This window comes from Siphateles boraxobius, unplaced genomic scaffold (assembly GCF_051911475.1).
Source record: "Siphateles boraxobius isolate OS27281-9 unplaced genomic scaffold, OSU_SipBor_1 24, whole genome shotgun sequence".
In the NCBI taxonomy this organism is placed as follows: Eukaryota; Metazoa; Chordata; class Actinopteri; order Cypriniformes; family Leuciscidae; genus Siphateles; species Siphateles boraxobius.
Window position 1 is genome coordinate 2,239,585 of NW_027508855.1, and position 26,349 is coordinate 2,265,933.

The 26,349-nt window shown below is 40.5% G+C and overlaps 1 protein-coding gene across 5 annotated transcripts in view; it reads right to left on the reverse strand.

Annotated features, from left to right (window-relative positions):
- Positions 1-26,349, reverse strand: part of camkk1a (calcium/calmodulin-dependent protein kinase kinase 1, alpha a) — a 90,455-nt gene that overhangs the window by 32,836 nt on the left and 31,270 nt on the right. For 3 of the 5 annotated variants that reach the window (XM_077240708.1, XM_077240705.1, XM_077240706.1), the window contains exons 2-3: positions 22,891-22,947; positions 11,614-12,024 (exon numbers count right to left, since the gene is read on the reverse strand). In XM_077240708.1, the coding sequence (XP_077096823.1) occupies positions 11,614-11,916 (303 nt within the window). In that variant the 5' untranslated portion in view covers positions 11,917-12,024; positions 22,891-22,947. The remainder of the gene's footprint in view (positions 1-11,613; positions 12,025-22,890; positions 22,948-26,349) is intronic. The other 2 variants (XM_077240709.1, XM_077240707.1) reach the window with 1 other exon arrangement.

Below are 26,349 nucleotides of genomic sequence, written 5' to 3' on the forward strand. Positions count from 1 at the left end.
TGATAGGTACGGTATGAAACATGGATATTCATTTTAAGATTTGATAAAGATTACAAAGATTAATTTTAAGTGAGTGTTAGATAACTGCAAATGTGATCAAAATGTAGAATGCACAATTAAATGTAATATCAGCTGATACCTATTCACTTTTTTTTTTATCTCTAATATTGACCTATAACCAAATCCGGAACCAATACATTGTGCCTATTGAAAATGAACAATATTAACAACATTAGTCATCACATTATTAATTCATATCATTCATCAATTATTCATATTGTCATGGCTTAGAAAGTAAAGAACAATAGAGCCCTTACTTGGAAGCAAATTGCGTAGATTTTTCATAGTAGTCTACACTTTTACCATATTTAATTTCATACTTAGAGGAAGAAGAGAGTAGAAATATCCACACACCAGGGGCGTCGCTAGGCCCTTTTTAGGTGGGCTTCAGCCCCCCTAAACTTCTGCCTAGCCCCCCTAAAAATGTGTGATTAATGTAGACTACACATATTCGTGTTCGCTTCAGTCTTGTTATAATCAGATTCAGCGCGTTCTTCATCTTCACGGTCAAGTGCGAGATAAGATGTAAGTAGCTAAACTTAACATTTTATATTTTACATTTTTTTAGGTCATAAATTTTATACAAATGACAAAAAATAATCAGGCAAACTAATATAGTTTTGTCTATTTTCGCCATTTTGAACTGAAAATAGGCCAATGTAACGTGTAATGTAGGCTAATAATTAGTTTACTGTAATTGTGAGAGCACAAGAAACATTAAAGCTGTTTTCATCATGTTAGGCACAAGATTAATAATGAATGTGTACATATTGAGAATATAATACAAACTGTAACCTTTAGTAAATTAAAAAAGCTCGAGCTTTAGGAGGTGAAGAGAAAGGGATGAAGAGACTGAGAAAAAAAGAAAGAGTGATGGAGATGAGGAGAGAGCAGGTATTGACAAATACTGCCCACTGACATGGTTTTAAAGCTATTTCTTATCCTTTTTTTTGGTCTTAAAACCGTCTTGAAATGCACATATAAGAGAAATAAAATTTTTTAACCCCCTACCATTCTCAAATTTAGGACCTCTTTGATTATAAAGCCCTGTCTACAGCCCTGTATTAGGCATAAGATCAATAATGAATGTGTAGCCTACATATTGTGAATGCAACCTATCAGTTGACCCTATGTTTACTTTCTTCACTGACAGACAAAAATGAAAAGCCTATATCAGTCAAAGCTCAGCTTCAGGAGGGGAAGAGACAGGGCAAAATAAAAACAAAGAGAAAAAGAGTGTGATGCTGATGAGGAGAGAAAAATAATCAGCTGCCCACTGACATGGTTTTAAAGCTGTTATCCAATTTTTTGTGGCCTTCAAAACATCTTAAAATGCACATATGTAGATCAGAGAAATCAACATTTTCTCGGGGAACCCTGAACCCCCCTATCTGCCCTACCTCACATTTGGGACCACAGTGATTATAAAACCCTGCCTTTGCATGGTAATGAAATTAATCGTGAGCATTAGATCCTAAACTAAAGTGTTAACTTTTTTTTTTTATTATTTAAAAAAAAAAATCATACCCTCATTGGGGGCTTAGCCCCCCTAAAATGAAAATCCTAGTGACGCCCCTGCCACACACAAAAAAGAGGATTAGTGATGTCAGAAGTTTCTTGTTGTCTACTGTATGTTATGTTAGAGAAAGTTCAAAAGAGAGAGCTGAGGTTTTCACAGAGGGAAAAAAAAACGTTTAAGCGTGACAGACGAGGATTAGCGCACAGGCTCAATTTTCAGTTTGGTCCTCTTCCAGGTTGGACCTTTTTTTATTAAACCGGATAATCTTGGGTGTAAGTAGGGTACAACCGTATTGTGCATTCAAATGTTGTACTACAATAACATCTGGGATCACAGGGTGTAAGTAGTGTAGGTTTGTGTGCATGTGTTTGGGGTTAATGCGGGAGAGGGAGCAAAGTATTTTTAAAGAAAGGGCATGAGAGCATCATGGACAAAGGTCAGTGAAGAAAATAGTACAAGAGAACAAACTGGAAAAGGGCAAAAGGGAAAACGAGACAGAGAAAGAGCAAAGAGAAAAGAAAGGAGAAATATCCAGCCATATGAAATCTGACAGTCAATTATTTTGACTGCTCTGTGCTCCATAAAACAGCCTCACATTACTGCTCACACTTCAGCTGGACTGTCAAGGTGTGACGTGCTCCTCGCTCGTGGAGAGGAGAGCATGAATGAAGTCTGAGAGAAGAAATGATAGAGAGAGAGAGAGAGAGAGAGAGAGAGAGAGAGAGAGAGAGAGAGAGAGAGAGAGAGGAATAGAAAGAGAGGTTGAGAGCCTCAGCATCACATGATAAACAGACTCAGGTTAAGAAGGGAGCAGGGCACCTCAACCTCAGAAAAATCATTAATTATAATTCACATAAAATGGATCTCATTCACAAATAACTTAGGGCTGCTCGATTATGGAAAAAATCATAATCACGATTATTTTGGTCAGTATTGAAATCACGATTATTTCACACGATTATTTCACATGACTTTGGGAACATGTTGCATTTATTAAAAGACACCTTTCAACAACTCTTAAAAAAATCTAAATTTGCACATTTATTGTACTTTTTGAAATATTAAACAGACTTGCAAACTCACAAGTGGTGAAAAAGGTGACATGTTTACAAAGTAATTTGTTGTAGGGGGTCACCAGGGCGTTATTTGCCTTTATAAAGGACAATTTATTAAACCTTACTAAATATATGTTTTATGTCAAATTCTTACATTTGATCAAATTCAGTTTTAATAAAAAGGGCTGATATCCATTCAATTAATTTACACTGCAAAATTACAACTGTGAAAATATTATGAGATTAATGTTTAAACAAATAATAAAATAAAAAATAAAATCAATTATGCCTTTGCCTTTAAACAATAAATCAATAGGTGGCGACAAGTGACCGTCTTAATAAATGAATCATTGAGTCATTCATTAAAACGATTTGTTCAAAATAATGAATCCTACAGTAACAAAACACAGCGCTTAGTGATGCTTTTCTTTTGTAACTATTTTCGTCGATGAAATGGAACAAAACCAGTCAATATTGCATCTAAAATGTAAGTTACCACATATAAACTAGGCTACTTGTTTATAAAACTATAAATTCAGTGTAACATTTGCAATCGTGATATTATAGAACAGCCCTTAATCGTGTTATGTTACTTAACTATATCATATAGCTTATTATAAATAAAAAGAACTCAACATTTCTACCTCAGTATGTTTTTTCTGTGAGTTTTTGTGTGAGCTGTTAGGCTCATTTGTTTTGATTTGTCCACTAATGTCTCTCTCACAAAGGCAAAAGCGCTGCTTCCAGAAACTATTACCGATCTCTGTTTACACTGACTGTATAAGATCAAAACCATCTCACGTTTCGATCGGTCGGGCAAGTTAAACTCTTTCACTTGAAACTTAAAAACGACTCGGTTACTAACGTAACCTCGGTTCCCTGAGAGGAGGGAACGAGTATTGCGTAATGCTTACGCTATGGGAAAACTCCTTTTCTCGAGAAATATTGAAGTTTTTATGTAAAACGCATTGCAGCTGCACAGCATACAGCAATGAGCGAGGCAGCTCGGCCATTGGCTGTGCTGCGGCAACTTGCACGAACCAATGACGGGGCGACTCTGAACCCGCTTCCAATGAGCGTGCTTCGCGTCCACGCGCGTCAGAGTCCGCCAAGATGGGCGTGGCCAAGGGCTATATATTGGGCGCCCCGTCGTCTGAGTTCTTTAGGTTCAATCGACTGAAGCAAATTGACCAAGCACAAGCACGGCAGATTACGCAATACTCGTTCCCTCCTCTCAGGGAACCGAGGTTACGTTAGTAACCGAGTCGTTCCCTTTCGAGAGGTCTCTCCTATTGCGTAATGCTTACGCTATGGGAACGCCATGTAAAACGCTGTGCGTGCTGACTTCGCTTCTATTAAGCCGGAGGCCGGTGCCTGAGCTTTTGAGCGAAGTAATTATCCAACGAGCCAGCCGAAGGCGGGCTTTATAAAGGGACAACGTGGAACGGCCCAAAGGGCGTCCAAAGACACACACAAGCACATTTTTATGTACTGTCATGTATGAAAAATCCTCCACATCAGATGCAAAGATGTGATTCTATGAGGGAGGAGACAATGCTCAGCATGTACACACCCCAGCCTATGCATAGTTAGACCGACAGTATGTTAGAGTGCAATGAGGGGACCTGTAGGTTATAAAACCTGATAAATGTGGACGGTGAGGCCCAGCCTGCAGCCGCACAAATATCTTGAATGGGTATCCCACTCGACCACGCCCACGAGGAGGCCATGCCTCTCGTAGAGTGAGCTCTGATGCCCAAGGGGCACTGAAGGCCCTTGGCTTCATAAGCCAGCGCTATAGCATCAACTATCCAGCGCGATATTCTTTGCTTTGACACAGCCAGACCCTTAGTGCGGCCGCCAAAGCATACGAACAACTGCTCTGTCTGTCTGAACAGGGCAGAACGTTCCAAATATACTCTGAGTGCCCTGACCGGGCAGAGTAAATTAGCGTCACTTTCGTCTGCTGGGGACGATAGCGCGGCCAAAGATATCACCTGTGCTCTGAAAGGAGTAGAGAGCACTTTAGGAATATACCCGTGTCTTGGCCTGAGGACAACCCTGTTGTCGTTAGGTCCAAACTCCAGGCAGGTAGCGCTTGATGACAGCGCGTGCAGGTCGCCCACTCTCTTGACCGAGGCGAGAGCCAGCAAGAGAGCAGTTTTGAGCGAGAGCTGTTTAAGGTGCACAGTTCGGAGGGGTTCGAACGGGGCACGCTTAAGTGCGTCCAGGACCGTGGCCAGGTCCCAAATCGGCACTGAGGGGGGGCGTGGGGGATTTATCCTCCTGGCGCCCCTCAGGAAACGAACAACTAGGTAGTTTTTCCCTAGTGTGCGTCCTTCGACCGGTTCATGTGATGCCGCTATGGCAGCCACATATACTTTGAGCGTGGAGGGGGTGCGGCCTGCCTCCAACAGCTCCTGTAAGAAAACGAGCACACTCGGTACTTCGCATGTCTCAGGATTCAGGTTCCTGGACTTGCACCAGTCACTGAACACCTTCCATTTCTGGGCATATAAGCGCCTCGTAGAGGGCGCTCGCGCCTCAGTGATGGTTCTCAACACTCCACTGGGGAGGTTCCCGGGAATCCGTTGAGGGGCCACGCATGGAGGGCCCACAGATCGGGGCGGGGATGGAGGATCGTCCCGTTGGCCTGCCTGAGGAGATCTAGCCTCAGTGGAATCGGCCATGGGGCAGATTGTATCATCTGCATCAGTTCTGGAAACCACGTCTGGTTTTTCCAGAGTGGGGCTACCAGGAGCACTGCACATTTCTCCTCCCTGATCCGACTGATGACCTGAGGTAGCATCGCAACCGGAGGGAAGGCATACAGCGGGCGGCTCGGCCAGACTTGGGCGAGCGCGTCCGTGCTCTTTGAAAAGAAGAGAGGGCAGTGCGTATTTTCCTTGGAGGCAAAGAGGTCGACCTCTGCTCTGCCAAAGGTTTGCCATAACCACTGAATCGTCAGGGGGTGGAGAGACCATTCTCCTGGGAGAAACTTGTCTCTGGACAGCATGTCCGCTCCCTGGTTCAGAACACCTGGCACATGCGCTGCTCTCAGCGAGCGCAGGTTGCGCTGGGACCATAAGAGGAGCTCCCTGGCCATCGAGTGCAGGGAGCTCGATCTGAGTCCACCCTGACGATTTATATGCGAGACTACCGTCATGTTGTCCGTTCGGACTAGGACGTGCTCGTCCTTCAGGTACGGGAGCAGGGCTCTGAGAGCCAAAGCGACCGCTTTCAATTCCAGACAGTTTATATGTAGGCGCTTCTCCGGGTTTGACCACAAGCCGGAGACAGGCCTGCCCTCGTAAAGGGCCCCCCAACCTATTTTGGAGGCATCTGTCGTGATCATTTTTCTCCTTGTGTTTACACCCAAACTCACGCCGGACTGATACCAGTCGACAGCTTTCCAGGGCGTCAGGGCTTTTATGCAGCCGTGATTTGCTCTGATTACAAAGTGGCCCGAGCGCCACGCGTGGGTGGGGACACGGCTTTTGAGCCAGCGTTGGAGAGGACGCATGTGCAACAATCCCAGCTGGAGTACAGCTGATGCTGAGGCCATGAGACCGAGCATAATCTGAAACCGCTTGACGCGCGCGCCCGCTCTGAACGATGTTGCAAGGCGCCGGATAGTGAGCGCGCGCTCTGATGAGAGGCGCGCAGTCATCTGCACTGAGTCTAGCACTATTCCCAGAAAAGAAATATTCTGGCTGGGGGATAGCATGCTCTTTGCAAAATTGATTTTTAGACCTAGGCACTCTAGATGACTGATAATCCAAGACCTGTGTGTCACTAACTGGCTCTCTGATTGTGCTAGTATTAGCCAATCGTCGAGATAATTTAGTATTCGCACTCCCCGCTGTCTCAGGGGGGAAAGTGCTGCATCCATACATTTCGTAAATGTACGGGGTGCCAGTGACAGGCCGAATGGTAGTACTGTGTACTGGTATGACTGTCCCTCGAAAGCGAATCTCAGAAATGGCCTGTGATGAGGCGCTATTGGAATGTGAAAGTAAGCGTCTTTCAGATCCACTGACAGAAACCAATCCCTCGGGCGAACTTGCGCGAGGATATGCTTGGTAGTTATCATTCTGAACGAACTAATCATTAAAGCTTTGTTCAGATGTGTGAGATCTAGAATGGGGCGGAGACCGCCATCCTTTTTCGGGACGAGAAAATAGCGGCTGTAAAAACCTGCCTCTCACAGAGGGGGGGACTGTTTCTATAGCGCCTTTCTCTATCAGTTTGAGCATCTCGGTGCGTAGAACATGTGAAACATCTTTTCTCACTTTCGTCTCTACCACCACTGTGAAGCGGGGCGGTCTGCGAGCGAATTGAAGCGAGTAACCGTGTTTTATTATGTTCAAAACCCATTTCGGCATGTCGGGGATAATTTCCCAAGCTTTCGCTCGCACAGATATGGGCTGAATGTTGGCCGGGGGCGTGTCGCAGTGACGTATGGCTCCCGCCAGCGAATCGTTCTGTGTTAACACCACGCGCGCTGAGCAGCTCTGCTGAATGCCGAGTGCAGGGGTGCGTGTGAGATTACAGGCACGCTCGCTGTAATGCTCACAGAGTGAGATGGGGAAAAGTTTAACACTGTGTGTATAGTGCTTATGGGTGGGGTGCATAGACTGTGGTAGGCACGCGCGCCACTTTCATAAAACTTCCCGCTCGTGGCGGGAGGTTTTTGGCCATATAAACAGTGTTTGTGAGTTGGGGTGCGTGCATAACAGCGGGCACACGCGCTACTCTTATACAACTTCCCGCTTTTACTGGGGGAGTGTTTATAACTGTGGGAACAGTGCTTGTGTGTAGTGGTGCATACGTAACAGTTGGCACACAATCTACATTTATGGGGCGTCCAGCCTGAGCTGGGAAAACATTTGGCACTGCGTTGACAGTTTTGATATGTGGGAATGCGCACTTTGGTGTGGACACGTGACCCTTTAATGACACAGGCAGAAAATAGCTCTTTATGTGATTTCTGTGTGTCGCCGTAAAAACGGCGTTTGTTTGCAGGTGGGCGAGCTGTGTGGCTGGCACATTGGCTGCTGTATAGACATTTCCAGCCGCCTGTAAGGGGACTGAGTAATGCTTTGGACGTTTTGGAGAGAACGGTCCGGCTCTTGCGAGACACGCGCTCTCCCTTTTCCTCCCTGTAGCTAGGAGGACTTACGAGGCTCTGGGTTCAGCACAATCCTGGGCCGAGGGCCCCGTCGCTCGGGTGGTTGCTTCCTGTTGGCAGAGCGCGAGCGGCGTCGAAAATCCGTTTCAGGTTTGGGCTGAGAAACGGGGGGCGCCGTCTTAGCTCGCTGCTGTTGAGGCGGCCGTTGGCGGCTCTGCGATGAGCTAGATTGCTTGGGCAGGAAGTGACGCATAGCCTGTGAGTCCTTACGGGCTTCGGTGAAGCGCTCGGCGAACTCCTTCACCGCTGGTCTAAACAGGCCGTCTTGGGAGATAGGCGCGTCGAGGAAAGACGCCTTATCTGCATCCTTCATATCTGTTAGCGTCAGCCACAGATGGCGCTCAAGGACAGTCAGGTTAGCCATACACGGCCGATGGATTGGGCGGTGGCTTTTGTGGCTCGCAGCGCTATGTCAGTGGCGCTGCGTAAGTCCTTAAATGCCTCAGGCTCGGGTCCAGACTCGTCCATACTGCGGAGAAGTTTGGCTTGAAACACCTGGAGGACAGCCATAGAGTGAAGCGCTGATGCAGCTTGGCCGGCGGCGGCGTATGCGCGACCGGCGAGAGCTGAAGTGGACCGGCAAGGCTTCGAGGGATGAGAAGCTTTAGCTTTCCATCCAGCGTTGGAGGGTGGACACAGATGATTGGCCACACCCTCCCCGAGGGGTGGAGTCCCCTCATAGCCTCTTTCTTTCGCGCCGTCCACGGAGGAGAGCGACAAAGAAAAAGAAGGCTTCAGGCGAGCGGAGTGCGGGGCTTTCCACGACTTCGTGAGTTCGTTGTGAACTTCCGGGAAGAAGGGGGAGGGTCTTTGTCGAGGGGCCTGTCGTTGCCCCTGCAGGAACCACTCGTCCCGTCGGCTGCGGGCGGGTTCTTCCGGGGAAGACCAATCGAGCCCGAGGTCTTCCACGGCCTTGGAGAGAATGCGGACTATCTCTGAGTCCATGCTGGAGCCCGCGCTCGTGCCCGCTAATGTCGAAGGCGCGGGGTCGAAGGACGAGCCCGGCCAGTCGTCGGATGCAGCATCACAGGAAAAACTGTCATCCTTATCTTCGTCATCCCCTGACGCGCCAAACGAGACGAGCCCCATCGCTCCGCTGGAGGGGTGCTGGTCCGCCTGTGTGAACTGGACTGGCGGCGGGGAGTCTTCGGGTGGCGGTGAAGCACGCGGGGATTGGCCCGGCGTGACATCACTGCAAACCGCGTGCTCCGACAGCCTCTGTGAGCGGCGTTTTTTCTTTCGCGGCTCGACCAGAGGAGATGGCAGCACGGAAGAGGTGGGCTCTTTCGCGGTGAAAACGGCGAAGCGAGCGCGCAGCTCGGTGAGGCCCAGGGCGTCACACTCGGGACATCCGCCTCGAGTAAGGGCAGCCTCTGCGTGGTCCGGTCCCAGGCAGCGGGCGCAAATGATGTGACGATCCCCGTCTTGAAGAGGGCCTCGACACGAAGCGCAGGAAGGCATTTGACGCCTTGAAAAATTGCTCTTTTAGAAAAAGTGTCGCGGGGGCGAACACTGAAAGCTTTGAAAGGATATAGCGATGATGCGCGCCGGATGGCTTAGCAGAAGGGCGATCGAAGGCGGCTGAACGCGCCGGCGTCCTCGAAGCAGTCCTGCTGTAGGCTTGTCGACGGCGGCGGCGGCGAAAAGACTCCAACAAATCCGGAGGATCAGCGAAGAGAAGGTTCTTTGCTGAAGGAGATTAAATCTAAAGAATTGAGACGACGGGGCGCACAATATATAGCCCTTGGCCACGCCCATCTTGGCGGGCTCTGACGCGCGTGGACGCGAAGCACGCTCATTGGAAGCGGGTTCAGAGTCGCCCCGTCATTGGTTCGTGCAAGTTGCCGTAGCACAGCCAATGGCCGAGCTGCCTCGCTCATTGCTGTATGCTGTGCAGCTGCAATGCGTTTTACATAAAGACTTCAATATTTCTCGAGAAAAGGAGTTTTCCCATAGCGTAAGCATTACGCAATAGGAGAGACCTCTCGAAAGGGAATCCCCTTTTCCCGGACAAACAGACACGTTTTAATGTCGCTCCCTGTGTTCATTCTCGATTTGTTTCGTTCTGTAAAGCGGAACAGATGATCAGGTCATGTGCGCTCGCTGCCTTTCGCTTTAACTGAGGCGCTACAGTGATCGAGCAGAAATGAATGAAATTTTAAATTTTAAAGAGATCGCTACAGCTCGAGAGACGTCTATGGTCTCACTCCAGTCTATATTAAATTAGCCAATTGTTATTGTGAAGTTTATTGTGCTTGCAGTTTATGCCTGTATAGGCTGAGAGAGTTTATGACTTCGGGAGGGACGGATGTGCGCGTGCGCGAGTCATTCAGAACACAAGACAAAATAACATGACAAAATAATCGTTTTTACTCGATTGTACTATTTTGGAGATCGTTGGGAGCTAAAATCGAAATTGAAATCAAAATTCGATTAATTGCACAGCCCTAAAATAACTGTGTAAAAGTTGGATGAGATAAACATCAGTTTGTTCTTACTCCAGATCTAATGTCGATGAATCTATTGCAATGAAAGGGGCGTGTACCTATATTTAGTAATAAGCATAATACACACCCATCATTTCCATTGAAGGTATTTACTCTAGGTTCGCTTAGTACTATATAATATATTTTCAATACATCATTTTTAATTTTTAATAAATGTAAATATTCTAAATAATAATTTAAACACTTAGCATAAATTCCATGTCCCCAAGTACAATTTTTTAAATTTTTTTAAAATTTTTTTAAAGAAATTAATACTTTTATTCAGAAAACACACATTAAATTCATCAAATGTATCAGCCGATGATCCTCTCAGAGCAGCGTCTCATTCTTCAGACAGGCTTAAACCAAATTAACACTCACAAACATATATCCAGGAAGAAATGGGGCCACACACACACGCACGCACGCACACACACACATTACAACACCCAAACACACACAGACCACCTTTACAGGTCAGAACAAAGATATTTTTTAATAGGAGCCGGTTGTTATGAGAAGGGGGGGGGTGTGTGTGTAAGAAATTAAAAAAGCCTCATTAAAGTATGGCTGTATGGGTCACCACATGACCTCCCCTGGACACTAATCACAGGAAATGAGTTTTGCTTAAAAAACACACACAAACACACACACACACAGACGCTCTTCATGCTATGTAAGAGAGGATTTCATACTAGAAAGACAGTAAGATTTAACCAGATTTCTCATATACCATTGGCAGTCAGCAAATAGACATTAAGATCATTTAAACATGTCTTTGATTATCTAGTAAATATGTAATTCCAAGAACCGTACAAACTTTAAGAAATCTGTTCCATCCGTGCATAAATCTGCTGTCACTGAGGAAACACGAGCAACAAACCTTAAGCCATATGATAACTTTGAAGAAAAGGTTGAGATTTAATTCATTCTACACCAAAGCTTGCTTTCAGATCTTATTTGCCTTTGCGTACATTCAAATGAGCCGCACGTTCACCAGGTTTTATGTCAGTTAAAAGTTGAGCGCTATGACTGTATTTATTTGTTGAGAAATATTTTTTTTGTGTCATGTTTTAACAATTTCTTTATTTGCAAAACATACTACAATAGGATTACAGAATCAATAAGTTCTTATCTAAAGTAAAAATGTTTAATGTTTATATATGTTTATATCGGCCTTTGGCCACCCTGAAGATATAGGTCATCAAAACAATCTATCAAGTCCTAAAAAAGTAAATGTAATTTTAAATGTAAAAATAATATTTCATACACAACCATTGGCAATATTTAAATGTCTCTCACCTGCGAGTCTGAGATGGACACTCGTCTGGACTCGATGGTTGGCTGTCTGGCTATTCGGGAGTAGCGCTCAGCCCCGCCGCCAGAAGATACGTACGTCCCTCTCTCCTGCAATGACATCTTCCTGCCTGACAGGTGTGGCCTCTTGGGCAGAGCTTTCTTCACACCTGTCCCATTCTTCACTACACTGGAGGTTGGATCAGACCTTAAGGACATTGCGGAAATCTTGTCAGTCATTTCAGCAGTCGGGGAAGAGTCTGGGTCAAGGTCCAACCCCACGCAACCAGGATCACTGCTCATAGCCATGACGATGCAGTATGAGGAGCTTTAAGGCAGGGAGGAGGGGTGTGTGTTTTTTTTTTTACATTAAGTGTTAAACCTCCAACGTTGGTTTGCAGTTACAGGAAGCTGTGGCTATATAGACAGATATAGAGAAGAAGGAAGAGACAAAAAGAAACAAGAGTACGTTACTGAAACATAATTTGGACGAAACTTTGACCAACTTTTTGATGTAGATAGCGATTTATAAAGCACATTACAATTCTGATACATTGACTTATATGAGCCGGTATATTTCACTCTTCCACCTCTTCTGAATCAGTTTCTGGATCAAACTAGGGTGACCACCATCAAACAAACCAAATGTGGGACGATTTTAGGTTTGTGTGGGACATGTTACCAACACTAAAACAAAACCTGAAACTGTTATATAATGTTTATCTAACTTAATAAAAACATTTGCATTCTGCCTTTCAGCTGATAACAATTCTTTGTTCTTTAGTCCCTTCCAGAAAACACCATTACATCACAATGTAACATAACATGTCTTTATTTTCCATGTCATTTAATTCAACATCACTGAGCCCAAGGGCAGCAGGCATTTCAATTTATCGAATTATCCATTTGTTTTCTGACAGGGAACACATGGAACGAATCACCGCTCCACATTTTGATTGACAGCCTTCACAACCTACTAGTGACCGTGTTTACTCCTGTCTAGGGCTGGGACAACGCAAAAAATACGTCGACGCAAAATATGCGCGTCGATTCGTCAGACCCAAAACAAAGATGGCAGCGCCAGAGAGTAGTGATAACACGAGTGGCTCCTCAGACTATCAGAAGTGCAAGGCGGCAAACTCTCGTTCCTCTAAACTACACACACACACACACACACACACACACACACAAACAACCCACAGAAAAATGTGCGTCAGTATCGAGTTCTCTTTCGGGCTTGAACGAACCATAACACACAAATTATGCCAAAGTGTCCGTTTTATCGTGTGTCCTCATAAGAGCAGTGTTAAATGAGTGAAATAAAGTATTTTATTTTAAAGAGTAAATGACTCACTCAGACCCGGCGCCAGAATGATTATTATACCTGCAGCAATAATCATGAATGAACCCCGCATCTCCGGCGAACGGCTTCTTCGCGCAAAAGGAAAAAAAATGTCATCAAGCGCAGTGAAATGCAGCGATCTATGTGGCGTTTGCTGATGGATCAAGGTTGTTCCTTAAAGGTATTGTAGGTAGAAATCCCCAAAAATACTTTTTCCAATTTGTTTAAACTGTCTTTATATATCAATGCATAATTAAAATGTAAGTACTCTGGAAAATAAATTATAAAAATCGAGTGTCTGTAGTTCTCTCAGGACTGTAATAAACACAGCTCATTATTCCATTCGGGACGAAAGAAATGATTGGCTGGGGCGACTGTCACTCTCCCTCGCTACCATGGATACCACCTCTGCTGATACAGGAGGAGCCCAAATGCGCGCACCCGTTTGAAGAGGCACGGAAGCTAGTAATAACAATTATGGCAGAGAAAGAACAGTCAAAATTCTCAGTAACGTTACCTGCATATACTGTAGAGGCAGCGAAGTCAAACAAGTTAAAAAAAGGAAGACAGTATTTGAAAAGGCTATGAACAAAAAGTCTTTGGATAAATAAAGAAATCATACGAGAGTCAATATCGGCGTGGCTTTCCAGCGTGGGCGACTACTGAGGGATCTCAAGGGGCTGAAAAGTGACTCCATGATGGCTTTATTTCTGCTGGACAAGTAATCTTGCTGTTTTCATTTTGATGGCATTTATTTTTTCATGAAGCATGTATCACTAGCACAAGTAGCTACCTAATATAGCTACCTAACGTTACGTAGCATAACTAACGGTACTGGCTTAGCTATGACAGAGTAACTTTGGTGTCGACTGGTATAACGTGTCTGTTAGTGAGCCAGGGTTGAGACGATAAATAAGCAATAGGCCTATCTGCAGTTGAAAGCTGTTTTGTTTAATTTCGCCAAATCTAACTTTAGGTTAAAAAGTTTAGGGGATCTATTTTTATACCTAGCTTTACCCTCTGCCTAAACTTTGTTCCTATTTTCACCGTGAACTCTACCTGCTCCGTTTTTTCACGTTTGGTTTGTTGTTATATGCTCTACATATGTTTACCTATGTCTTTATGTTGTATCTGTATGTGCTATACATACAATATATGTTGTGTGTGTGTGTGTGTTATATTATCTTGGGTCTGCAATGCAGTTGTGAGAAGGTGTTTGAGTGTATGTTACTCAGTTTATCTGTAAACAATCTTATGTTATGAATCTTACAAATTCACCTTCATCCCAGTTTAACTGATAGTAACGGCAAACGTGTATCAATTAAGCTATTTATAGCTTTGCCTTATATTGAGTTTGATTCCGTTACGAGCTAGTCAAATATTTTAAACTTTACCAGTATCGATATGCGAGCTGGATAGTGAGTACTAACAGCCATGTTAATTGTTTATATTCATACTGATAAAGTTAGTTATTTTATTACTTGTGATTCTGACATGATGTCACTACATCTGGTACAGCTGGTAAACGCGTCCGACTCTTCCAGCTTAGCGAACGGCCGGGATCGCGCGTTCATTTGTTTTGGGGGCGTGGCTTTGGAAGGAGCCGAGAAGGGAGGGGGTGGGAGTTAATGGAATAATGAGCTGTGTTTATTGCAGTCCTGAGAGGACTACAGACACTCGATTTTTATAATTTCTTTTCCAGAGTACTTACATTTTAACTATGCATTGATATATAAAGACAGTTTAAACAAATTTGGACAAAAAGTATTTTTGTGGATTTCTACCTACAATACCTTTAACTTCATTTTATACGTGCAATTCACACGAGCTCTAAGCGCGTGCGAGACTGCTGCAAGTATGCGCTTATAGCTATTAATGTCGTGAAAAATACATAGAGGACACTGACAACGCGCTGACAGACAGGACCAAGAAGGTAACATTTAATAAAGTCTCAACTTTCAAATTTGGTCAGTCAAAGAAAATTAAACATAAATAGGCCTACTATTTTGTGGCTCTTTAATGTGTCGTGACAGATTGCACTTTTTTCGGTAAACTAGGCCTATTTTCAAGGCTTCAAGGTTTTATTGAATGCTGCCTCTGACTAAGAATTCATTACTTTGCACTTGTATAGTCTTTTATTTTGGAATTTTAAGAGCAATACACATATTTCAATAAACATATATTGCAATGTTAAGGAATTCATGTTTTTTTCCATTCAGATATGTAAATCAACATGTATAAATTGCTATTAGTCAATTAATGAGGAGATAATCGATAATCGAATCGAAATCGAATCGGACTGGAAAAATGAATCGTTAGATTAAACGATGCAACGAAAAAATAATCGCTAGATTAATCGTTTTAAAAATAATCGTTTATCCCAGCCCTACTCCTGTCCTTTCAACCATTGGATAGGATTTAAAAAACGGCTGTTGTATTTTGTACTTCTGATGAAGCGCTGTTAAATACAGATGAAAAACTACGCCGCAAAACGAATAAATAAAATGTTTTCTTAAAAAGGCAAAGAACACATGAAAGTTTTCTTAATATGATAATTAAAAACCAACAGAGTGATGAAAACGTGCGGGACAAGGGGTGAAAATGATGTGCAGTACAACGTAAAGCGGGACGGGTGGTCACCCTAGTTCAAACATATATGGCTGAATTAAACCAGTATTTCCACTTGCCATTGTGCAGCGTTTACTACAGTAAAGTTAACCGAGTGGATCAACTATTCTGAGCTTATGTGATTGAGTGGAGACGGGGCTAATTTGCATATTCAATGCTCCGTGTATACAAAACGAAGCAAGGGTGTAGACTTATATTCATGCTATTTTAAGGCATGAATTAAAAAAAATAACAGGAAAAAGTGTTTAAATATGTCATTATGGTGTTCAAAGATAAAATGACTGAATACAAGCGGGCTTTAAAGCAGTGCCTCAGCAAACCTGGGGGCCACAGGATAAATATGAATCATATAAATAGTAATATATTAATATAAAATGATTATAAATGTATTAAAACAATCTAACTTTATTAAAATTCTAAATAAAAAAAGATGTAAACTGAAGTTCTTGAAACTTCTGGAATCAAAAAATGAATTGTTTTTTGTTAATAACCTATATTATACATATTTTAATTATACACACATATATATATATATATATATATATATATATATATATACACACACACACATATATATATATATATATATATATATATATATTTGCTCAACTTTGTTGCACTGACAATAACCCCTTTCACACATACAGCCTTTAATGGTAAATCATGCGTGAACAGGACCTTTTCAAAAATACAGGTAAATCAGTTCTGTCAGTTTCCCAGTATGAAAAGTTGCAATATTACCATTAAATTATTGGTATAATGCTATGTGTGAACAAAGAATAAAGCGCTGTCACACTACACTTTTTGTTCCTTTGACTTGCATTCAAACGCATGCAAATCCGAAGTAGTTTTGGATGTGTGACCAATAGAAGACTGATACACCAGCGTGACCTCTTAGCTGAAATAAAAGAATAACTTTTTGCAGTAAAACGGAGTAGATTGTTTTTTTTTTTTTTTTACATATTGGATTTATTATTATTTGTTCTATGTTGAATATAGGTTTTAAAAAAAGATGGCACAGAGTGTGACATAAGCTGATGGTTTAAGATGGTATAATCTTAAATTGTTCTATAAAAACAATGCTTGCTGTGTTTTGTAAAAAGACACATGAAGGAATGGTAATATAGCTGATTTTGTATCCTCATTCAATCAAATTCCATTGCTCTTATTCCTCATCCTTTTCAAACAAGTAGAAAAATGAAAGGCTCTGTGTGAACATTATCAGTCCTCAACTTCATTTTCTGGCGTTAACTGTGTGGAGGGTGTGGATACTACTGGCAGCAAGGTGCCAATGAAGTCATCCATACATGACCAGCTAATTGAAAAAAAAAAGTGTTTTCTCTAAGGGTGCCCAATTTCCTCAGACGGAAGATAATTAGGAGCCACCAGTGTGAACAAGAACTGTTTTGTACTCACTGACTGTGTGTGTTTGTGTGTGTGTGTGTGTGTGTGTGTGTGTGTGTGTGTGTGTGTGTGTGTGTGTGTGTGTGTGTGTGTGTGTGTGTGTGTGTGTGTGTGTGTGTGTGTGTGTGCGCAACTGTGCGTCCTATTTCACTCAGAGCCTTTAAACTCAAATAATCCATCTATCTGTTTGTTTGGGGATTGTTTGTGGCTGATTGAGACAGTGACAGAGTCTTTTCTTCTATCCATACACAGGCTGCGTGTGAGACGGCTGCCTGAGGCCTAGTGATTAACAACAACACACTGCAGGGCCAGACTCAACCCCAATGCAACAGAGCTTTAGAAAGCTAACAAATCATTAGGAAACTTACAGGACCCTGAACCCAAACTGCATGTTACGTCAAATAATAAAAATTAGAATTAAAGTAAATTCAGAAGTATTCACATTTGTGCAAACGTTATACAGACTAATGTATAAAAGTTTAGGGTCAGTACATTTTTTACAAACTTATGTTATTATTACGGTTTACAATTAATACATTTTAAAGATACATAAAATTTGCTAAACATAATGACAGAACTAACAGAAATGCAAATCTGCCAAGCTGACACAGTCATACTCCACTTCCAAAATATCCCCAGATCATTTACAGTGCATTATCATATCAATCATCCCATTAATAAAACATAATAGAACAACAGAAATCAATAAATGTATGGGAGTCTAATATTTATCTTCTAACTGTCTGATATTCAGGAGTGAGTGAATATGCAAATAGTTCACACATTGGCTGAAGTGTCCAGAATTTGCAAAGACTGAGCAGGAATACCTGTCGGTCCATCTGCTGGTAGCAAGGGCACGGTTCGCTTCTCTAACATCAATGTCTCTCCTATGATCAGACATTGTTCGCTTCATAGAGAGGGAATAATAGAGCTTCAAAGTAGAGCTGGACATCTGCTTGAGTCTTTGTTTTATAGATAAAAGAGGTGGAAATACAAAATATAGCTCTCTACATGGAAATAAAGAGCAACAGAAATCATTGGAGAAAGACGTAGGAATTAATTTCTTCATCCATTCTCATAATGTCGTTCCACTCATCTTCCTTCATTTCTTACTGTTATTGTCTCGTTCCAATGCAAACCATTACAGAGAATCCTCTATGAGGGGGAATGGAGAATTACCATAGGGAAAGCAGCTGAGCAATAGAAATGTCACCATAACTAAATCCTTTTTGTTCTACAGTGAGCTTTGTCCAGGCATGAGACAGGCTCCAGAAACGGAGCGAAATCCTGTAACGCAAATGTCAAGGGAGCCACTCTCGATTTGACGTATTTGGGACATGCTACCTTATTCTATTGCTCAAGGTTATTCAAAATATATAAAGGCACCAAACATGAGAGGTTTTCTTCTACAATTCCAACATGCATTTTAAAACTGCCCCAGGTGAGCCTGGCCCAACAACTTAACTGACTTTAGATGACTGATATTAAAATGTTTTGTGGTCTGTACTGAACTAAGAAAGTAAAAAAAAAAAAAAAAAAAAAAAAAAATTAAAATAAAAAAAACAGGCATCTGATCTGCACAAACATTAATTAATGCTTTGACAGTTTATCAAAGCTAGTCAAAATTCTAATATTGTATCTCAATATTAAGCCAGTGTGAACATCTATGTGCAACTCATGTGTATCTGCACATTAATTTATGAATAAATAACAAGGTGAAGGCTTGACTCATGAATTTTAATTAGTTATGTGACTGGACAGTCTGGCAACATCAACACAAACCAATTAATATTCATGAGTCATGCCTTCAAACTAACATACTGTACTAGCAAACTTTCTAGTATTATAAAACTCATTCTGGCATCACTGGCTGTTTGAGCACTGAGTCAAAGCATTGTCCTTCTGTCAGGATCAGCACTGGGGCACTTTTATCTCAATGTCATTAGTGGATTGAGGCCTGTTTACAATGAACAAACACACACCTGGTCAAGAAACATTTCTTATTATTATCAATGTGTTGCTTAATATTTTTGTGGAATCTGATATACATTTTTCTGGATTCTTTGATGAATAGAAAGTTCAAAAGAACAACATTTATTTGAAATCGTAATCTTCTGTAAGATTATAAATGTATTTACTTTTCTTTACTGTAGCTATCAGTCAAATTGAAACAAACACGGTACATCATACTATTATGTGTCACTTTCAAATCTGTTCAGTAATCATTCCATACACCATATACAAGCATCTGAAATGAATTGTTACAAGAGTGCAATGTAGCAAACACTGCATATTACATCCAGGAGGCAGACAGACACCCTTGGCTTGTCAAAATCCAGTGCGCTCAGCAAAATCATGTGCAGGAGCGTTCCACTATACAAAACAATTACGTTCACTGGAAACAACATGATAGTGAGTAGAGGCAAACACGCACAGCTGATTTTCTAAATTTCTAAATGTATATATACCAGCTACTATATAAAAATTCTCTTTGTCCCACTTAATGCCAGTGTTGAACAGAAAAACAAAATCCTATTTTGATCCGGAGACTTCACTTCCTCCTGGGCAGATGGGCTTCTTATAATAATGTAAGTGAGACACCATAAGAGAATTCTTGGTTCATCTTTAAAAATAGAGATTTTGAGTCATCCAAACCCATTCTTTTGCAACCACGGAAAGTGGGAGACTAATGTTACAAGCTACAAGTCTTAAATGCCCTAAAATAACTTCTGTCCATTTATCTTCTCATGCAGTCGGTGTTAGGTGTCACTCTACTCGCTCACGCAGATCTCTGTAACGTGATAAATCACTGGCCAATATGGAACCTGCATCTGCAATTATCTCATCTATGAATGTTTTCTTGTTTGTGTTTTTTCCTCTTATAATTGGAACTTAAAAGAGTTAGGAGGGCAAATCTGAGTAAAATTAATTTGGCTAATTTGGAAAACCTTTTAGTTCCTGTATGCTGAAGTGTGTTAATGAGATAATGAGATTAGATAATTCTGTATATTCACAGAATTATCATAATTTCACAGAAAGTGTAAATATGCAAAAAAGTGCACACATTCTAGCTATTTTTGAAAATTGTTTGGCCCAATTCTAAAGCTGCTTAACACAAATACTGCACGAAATGCAATATAAGAATGCTTTGCGGCAAAGAAAAGATAAAGCAAAAGTATGGTTGAGTATACTTATAATTAATTCAATACTGAAATCTAATGATATCCAGTATCTGTAGGCGCTATTTTTATGCTATTGTGTGAGGGCATTATGCTAATTCTAGAGAGGTGGCCCTCTTTGTGTCTAACCAGTGTTGGGTGTAACGCATTACAAGTAACTTGAGTTATGTAATCAGATTACTTTTTTCAAGCAACTAGTAAAGTAAGGCATTACTTTTAAATTTACAACAAAATATCTGAGTTACTTTTTCAAATAAGTAATGCAAGTTACTTCGTTTTTCCATTTATTGACTGACAGCTCTCCTGTCCCTATGTTGAGAGAAATCATGAGTAAGTGCAGAAGCATTGTGTGCGCTGTGTGAACATAATGGTTATTGTAGTTTTAGAATAAATGTGAGCAGGCATTTACTCATCTCACTTGCCCAAAAACAGATTCAATATTCCTTAACATGAATAAAAACAGTGAAATGCAATCTCAGAATATTACGCAAACCTGCAATAATTAAATATATTAAATTACACATCTATACTTTATGTATTTAATCTCAATTTATTAACCAATGTCTTTGCTGCTGACCTTCGATGAGCCACTTCAACCATACTAATATGCAAAAATGACTTAGATAAACCACATTTGTGTTTCATTTTTTAACATTTCTATTGCTTAAGTAAGCGTGTTGAACTTCCCTCTCCTGCATCCTATTCTTCTCAAATCCAGAATAGCAGAACTGCTTTTAACTGCGCACTCTACTGTACAGGCATCAATTTGCATTTCTTTCAGCCTGAGGCTTATTCATTTCACTATTAGTGTGAAAGGGCCTTTATATTTCCAAAAATAGAACTGTTTTGTTGTTGTTATTAAAACACCAACAAGCAAGCAAAGCCCAGGTGAAAGTACGCGAAAGTAATGTAGCGCATTGCTTTCCATAAAAAGTAACGAAGTAACACAATTAGTTACTTTTTTAGGAAGTAATGCAATATTGTAATGCATTACTTTTAAAAGCAAATTAACATCAAAACCTTTTTAACCCGATCTGTGAGTACAAAATTGTATGATAAATGTAGCCTTTTTAGCTCAAATCATGCTAAATACTTTTGAGGCTAGTCCGTTACATCGCGATTTCTCCCAATCTCCTCCCCATTCTGTCTCTGGTAGGCTAGCAATAGCTGACTTTCTAAACTCTTCTAGACAGGCCTGTCAGCTCATGCTAAAGAGAATATAACTCACATCGTGTTTTTCTGTGTGTGACTGAGTTTGCATTCACAGATGCCCCAGTTGTTCTCCCAGGTGCTGGATATCCATTTCAATCCATGACATCTGTATGCAGTATGCAGACTTTAGTGCGCACACACTTTCTTCCTGCACTGGCAGAGCTGAGCTCAAGCAGGCGTCCTTGTAGAAGCAAAGTGCATTTATGTGGCTGTTAAAGAGAGTCCCTCTGGATGAGGAGGAATTCACAGAGCAGAGTGAAGGATATGTGAAGAGGCAAAACAGGAGGAGGAGAGGTGAACGGCTGCAACGCTACATGCCCACGTTCTGCCTCCTCTCACTTCAATTCAACACCAAAGCTTTGATGCAAACTGTGAGGGAACAGCGCCCAAACGGTTCTAGCGCTGTATCAGTCAGTGGGTGGTGATCTAGAGCGGGAACCATGTGCTATTAGACAAGATAAACAGCAAACTATTTCTTGACTAAACACAGGGAGAAAGATGTGCTTTGAAATAGAACATAATAAATGGTGTGTCACCATAAACTTTAATATCTTTTTGCAGTATACAACAGTGGTTCTCAACTAGTGAGTGTTCTTGTTGAGTCATAGAAAAAATGCAAAAGCAATTAAAAATGTAACTAACTATATGATCATCCATATTAAACACAATAAATGTTTGATTTTTTAAAAGGGGGAAAACGCTGTCACATCCATATGTCACTTGGTAGAAAATAATGAACAAAACTACACTCCAAAAAATCTTGTTTTCCAGGAAAAAAGAAATCAAAGCATCCTTAAAATATGATACATTTAGTTGAGCAACACAATGACAAGGACATCAAGTCTTGTTTTCTGATAAATTATTGTGAATATATATATATATATATATATATATATATATATATATATATAAAACTTAAATCAACCTAAATCAACACATATTTTACAGACAGTAAATGGTAGTCGTGGTTTAACCTAGCAGAAAACATGACTGTGAGGTTTTTCATAATATCCTGTTTTCTAAAGCATGTTAGTTGGGTTTGGCTACTAAAAATGTTTTTATTAAACCCAAACTGTTTCTAGCAACTGTACATCCAAATGCTTAGAAAAATATTGCTACAAAACATGAAGCTCTAGAGTACAGTTTTACCGTCTGAAGAGTATTATAGATATTACTTCCCCTTTAAGAGGCTGGTAAGTGCTGAGAGAGAGTGGGAGCACTGATGAGATGAATATTGACAGGCTTTAAACTGCTGGAGCGTACGGTGATTGAGGACACGGCCAATGTACATCCAGATGAATACAAATGGGATTTCACACACGGAGGAACAGCTAGACAGATTACAAAAATCTACGAGTGTTTAATGGACGTTTAATAGAAGTAGAAGTTGTCCTTTTAGACCGATCCACAAACAACTTGATGTAATCAGGTGTAAAGTGTGATATCATAAAAGGATCTGTCAAAAATAAGTCTGTGATAATAAAATGGATCTTATCAAGTAGATGAAGTAGGACTCACCTCAGTATTGCAGCGTTCAACGTTCCTTCCACTAGTCTCCCTATTGCATAAAGCAACCTGTGAGTGATACAAAAAAACCTCTGTTAACTTAGAATGAGTTTGTCAACACAAGGAGCCTCGAAAAACCCGTTATTAAAAATAAATATTGTGTACCCATCCTGAAACATGAGCTTTACTTCCTTCTCAAAGTACATAGATGTTAGCACTACTGGGAAGACATACACGTAATCTGAAAGTATCATCAAAATATTATACGTTCAAATATTTTGAAAGTGATCATCAGGTGATTTAGCATTTATAATCTGTATGATGGAAAATAGATAATAACAGGGTAAGGGCGCAATTTACTAAGAGGAATGAATCCGCTCTTTAAAAAAACAGCATCTAGATATGCATGATTATAACACTCTTCTCCATCATTTGATGAATTACTGCAACCATGATCACAATAAGCACACAAATACTTTAAATTAAATTTCATTTACCTCCTTTTGCTACATTAATAACACTTGGTAAATAGCACTGAGTTTTGTGAATAGGACCATATCTACAGTGGCAAATCACAGTAACACGTTTTATCAAAATAGCGTTATGACTAAAAATCATACAATCTTTGATGATCTTTCTTGAGACAAAACAGGTTTTACTATGGTTTTCTAAGGTTTTCTATGTTCAGGGAACACGTTGTGTGAAAACTGATAAAATCCATTTTGATATCAAAATTCAACCCAGAAACTTTGAAGCCATCTTTCTTAGTTTGGCATTGTTATTGTGTGCAGTACTATATAATAAGCCTACAAGCAAAAACACACAGCACTGTGCTACTTATACTGTTAAAAAAGTTGGGGTCAAGAAGATTTTTCTTTTCTTGAAAGAAAATACTTTTAATCACTAAGGAAGCATTAAATTAATCAAAATTGTCATTAAAGATGTTAACGTTACAAAATAAATCTATTTAAAATAAAATCTGTTCTTGCCAAGCAATTTTGTAATTTTAATACCATAACCATGTATTCTTCATTCTTAAATATCACTTAAATATCACTTTTGCCCACTGTATGCCAATGCTCATTCTAACCAAGTTTTCCTAGTTACAATTATTACAAGCAGAACAAATGGTTAACAGGGAATTTCTTAACTTGGTAAACAGAGAGAAACTGACAAGCTCAAATGCCTTCACTCAGTAAGAGAAGAATTACAGCCCTCTTTTCCAGCAGGAATACAGACTGCCATCATTTCAGAAGTATGATGTGGACAAAAAGGTCAAGCACTCAGACTCCACATGCAAGAGAACCAGACAAAACAACTTGTCTGCCTCCTCCAGAAAAGATGTTTTGGTCTGTTGACTGCAGAGAGCTCAGACATTATGTTGGCTAGGCCTGGATTTCAGAGCAAATGTTGGATGCGCCGATTGTCACAGGGCTCTTGAGTCTGGTTTGCTGTCTTAAGTCAGGAGTCTTAAATTTCTACATGAAGCAGCACCATTAAAACCTATTCAAGTCAGCAAGGGAACAAAACAGAGCTGCCAGCCGACTCAAGTGGGATGGGGATTTCAGAGGAGGCTGTCAGAGAATGCCAGCGTGAGAGGGTTAACGGACAAATGATGACTATTCTCAGAGAGAAACTTCAATTGTACGCTCTGCAGTGATGAAAGAAAGAATTGAACATATCAGCTATACAACAGAGAGAGAAAGAAAAAGAGAGATGCCCTATCGAATATCAGGCAGGTACAACAAAGGCAACAGCTTAAATTTTTTAACAGTGGTTTAAATCTGAATTGACAACCTTTTTTTAACTTAATTCCTCTTGAATTATTAAATTATGGCTAAATTATATTTAAATAAATGATAAATAAAATACTAAAAAGCACTAATGGCTGCATGAGAAAAGCATGCATTTACTCCTATCTCGTGTGTGGCTGTTTGTACCTGTAAAATACAACACCATTAAAACTGAGCATGAATTTTCTTAAGACTTATACAAGATACACTACGTGAAGTTCACAGTATCACACATTCAGCTAACAGCTTTAATGTCTGAAGCCCCTGGGTATGTGCTCTGACCTACAGACAGCATTACTGCTTGTTACGGCTAGACATAACAGCTTTAACTAGCATTGATGTGTGTGTCGGTGGATTTGTGTGCATATAGCATTCACAGCCAACTGTTAAACCCAAGCATCTTTTTTTCACTGTACATGTATAATGTAGCTACACTAATAAGAAAATACCATGATTTTAAAGGACATGTAACATGTTAATCATTCATTATGAGGGAATGTGTTTAATGTATGTAACACTTTAATCTGGTTAATTAGTATAATGGTGGACTCTTGATCTACATATTGAGCCACTACAGTGAATGAGGGAGGGCTTCATTCATACAGTAATAGACAGCAGAGACTAATCCTCACTGCTGATGTGGTGTGATCAGACTGATTCATTAATCACTGGTAATCCCACACTAAGAACGGACACAATGTGAGGACAGAGAGTTAGAGAGGAACAGGCTGGAGTGACAACAGTAACTTGATAACAACAGGGAGACAAAACAGTGCGACAGGGGAATAAGAAAAATAAAGGCTGTTAACCCTCTGAGGTCTAAGGGGTTTTTGTGGTCCTTGAGGTGTTCTGACATGCTCTGACATTTGTGCTTTTTTCAGTTATTTATAAACATGTTAATGGCAAAGGTGTAAATTCACTCTATATAGCACAAACGGGGCTACCGTAATATGTGAGCAACATGTATGTACATGTTTGTATTTTTTAGAGAATAATGTTTATGCGTGGTTATTGAAAAAACTAAAACTTAAAGTGTCTGAAATAAGTCCACAAAACACATACTAAATATGTGTTCACAAGACTTTTGACTAATGAGTGTTGTTGCCTAGAATTTTTGCTTCAAAATGATCTGAAAATCATCCTGCCTAATCATTTACACAAAACAATACATTGATTTAAATTTTATAAGACACCTTTTGTTTGGAAAGGCAATATGCGTGGAGGCGTGTTCACACCTGAGAAGACAAAGGCCGGATAATGTGCCACATACATAATGAGCTGCATATTAATTAGCCCTTTCACACAGGTGTGTCACTGGGTCCCAAAGAAAGCAAGGACTAAAGAAATTATCTATATATACATATTTTACAATTAGAAATTGTAACCAATTACAAAAAGGGTTACAATTACAACAACAATTACAATTTTAACAATATTTGAAGTGTATTTCTTTGTAAAAAGTATACATTTTATCATAGGTATTAAGAAAGGTAAGGATTCATTAGTTTGAATATTGGAACAAACACTATAATAACATCTTAGTTGATAATTCAACCTACTTTATTTTTGACAAAACATCATACTATAGTATATTTAATCACTTCAAATTGTTCCTCAAATTAATTACATGATATTCATCACAATTACTGTAACCACATATAGGTCTATTCATATTTGC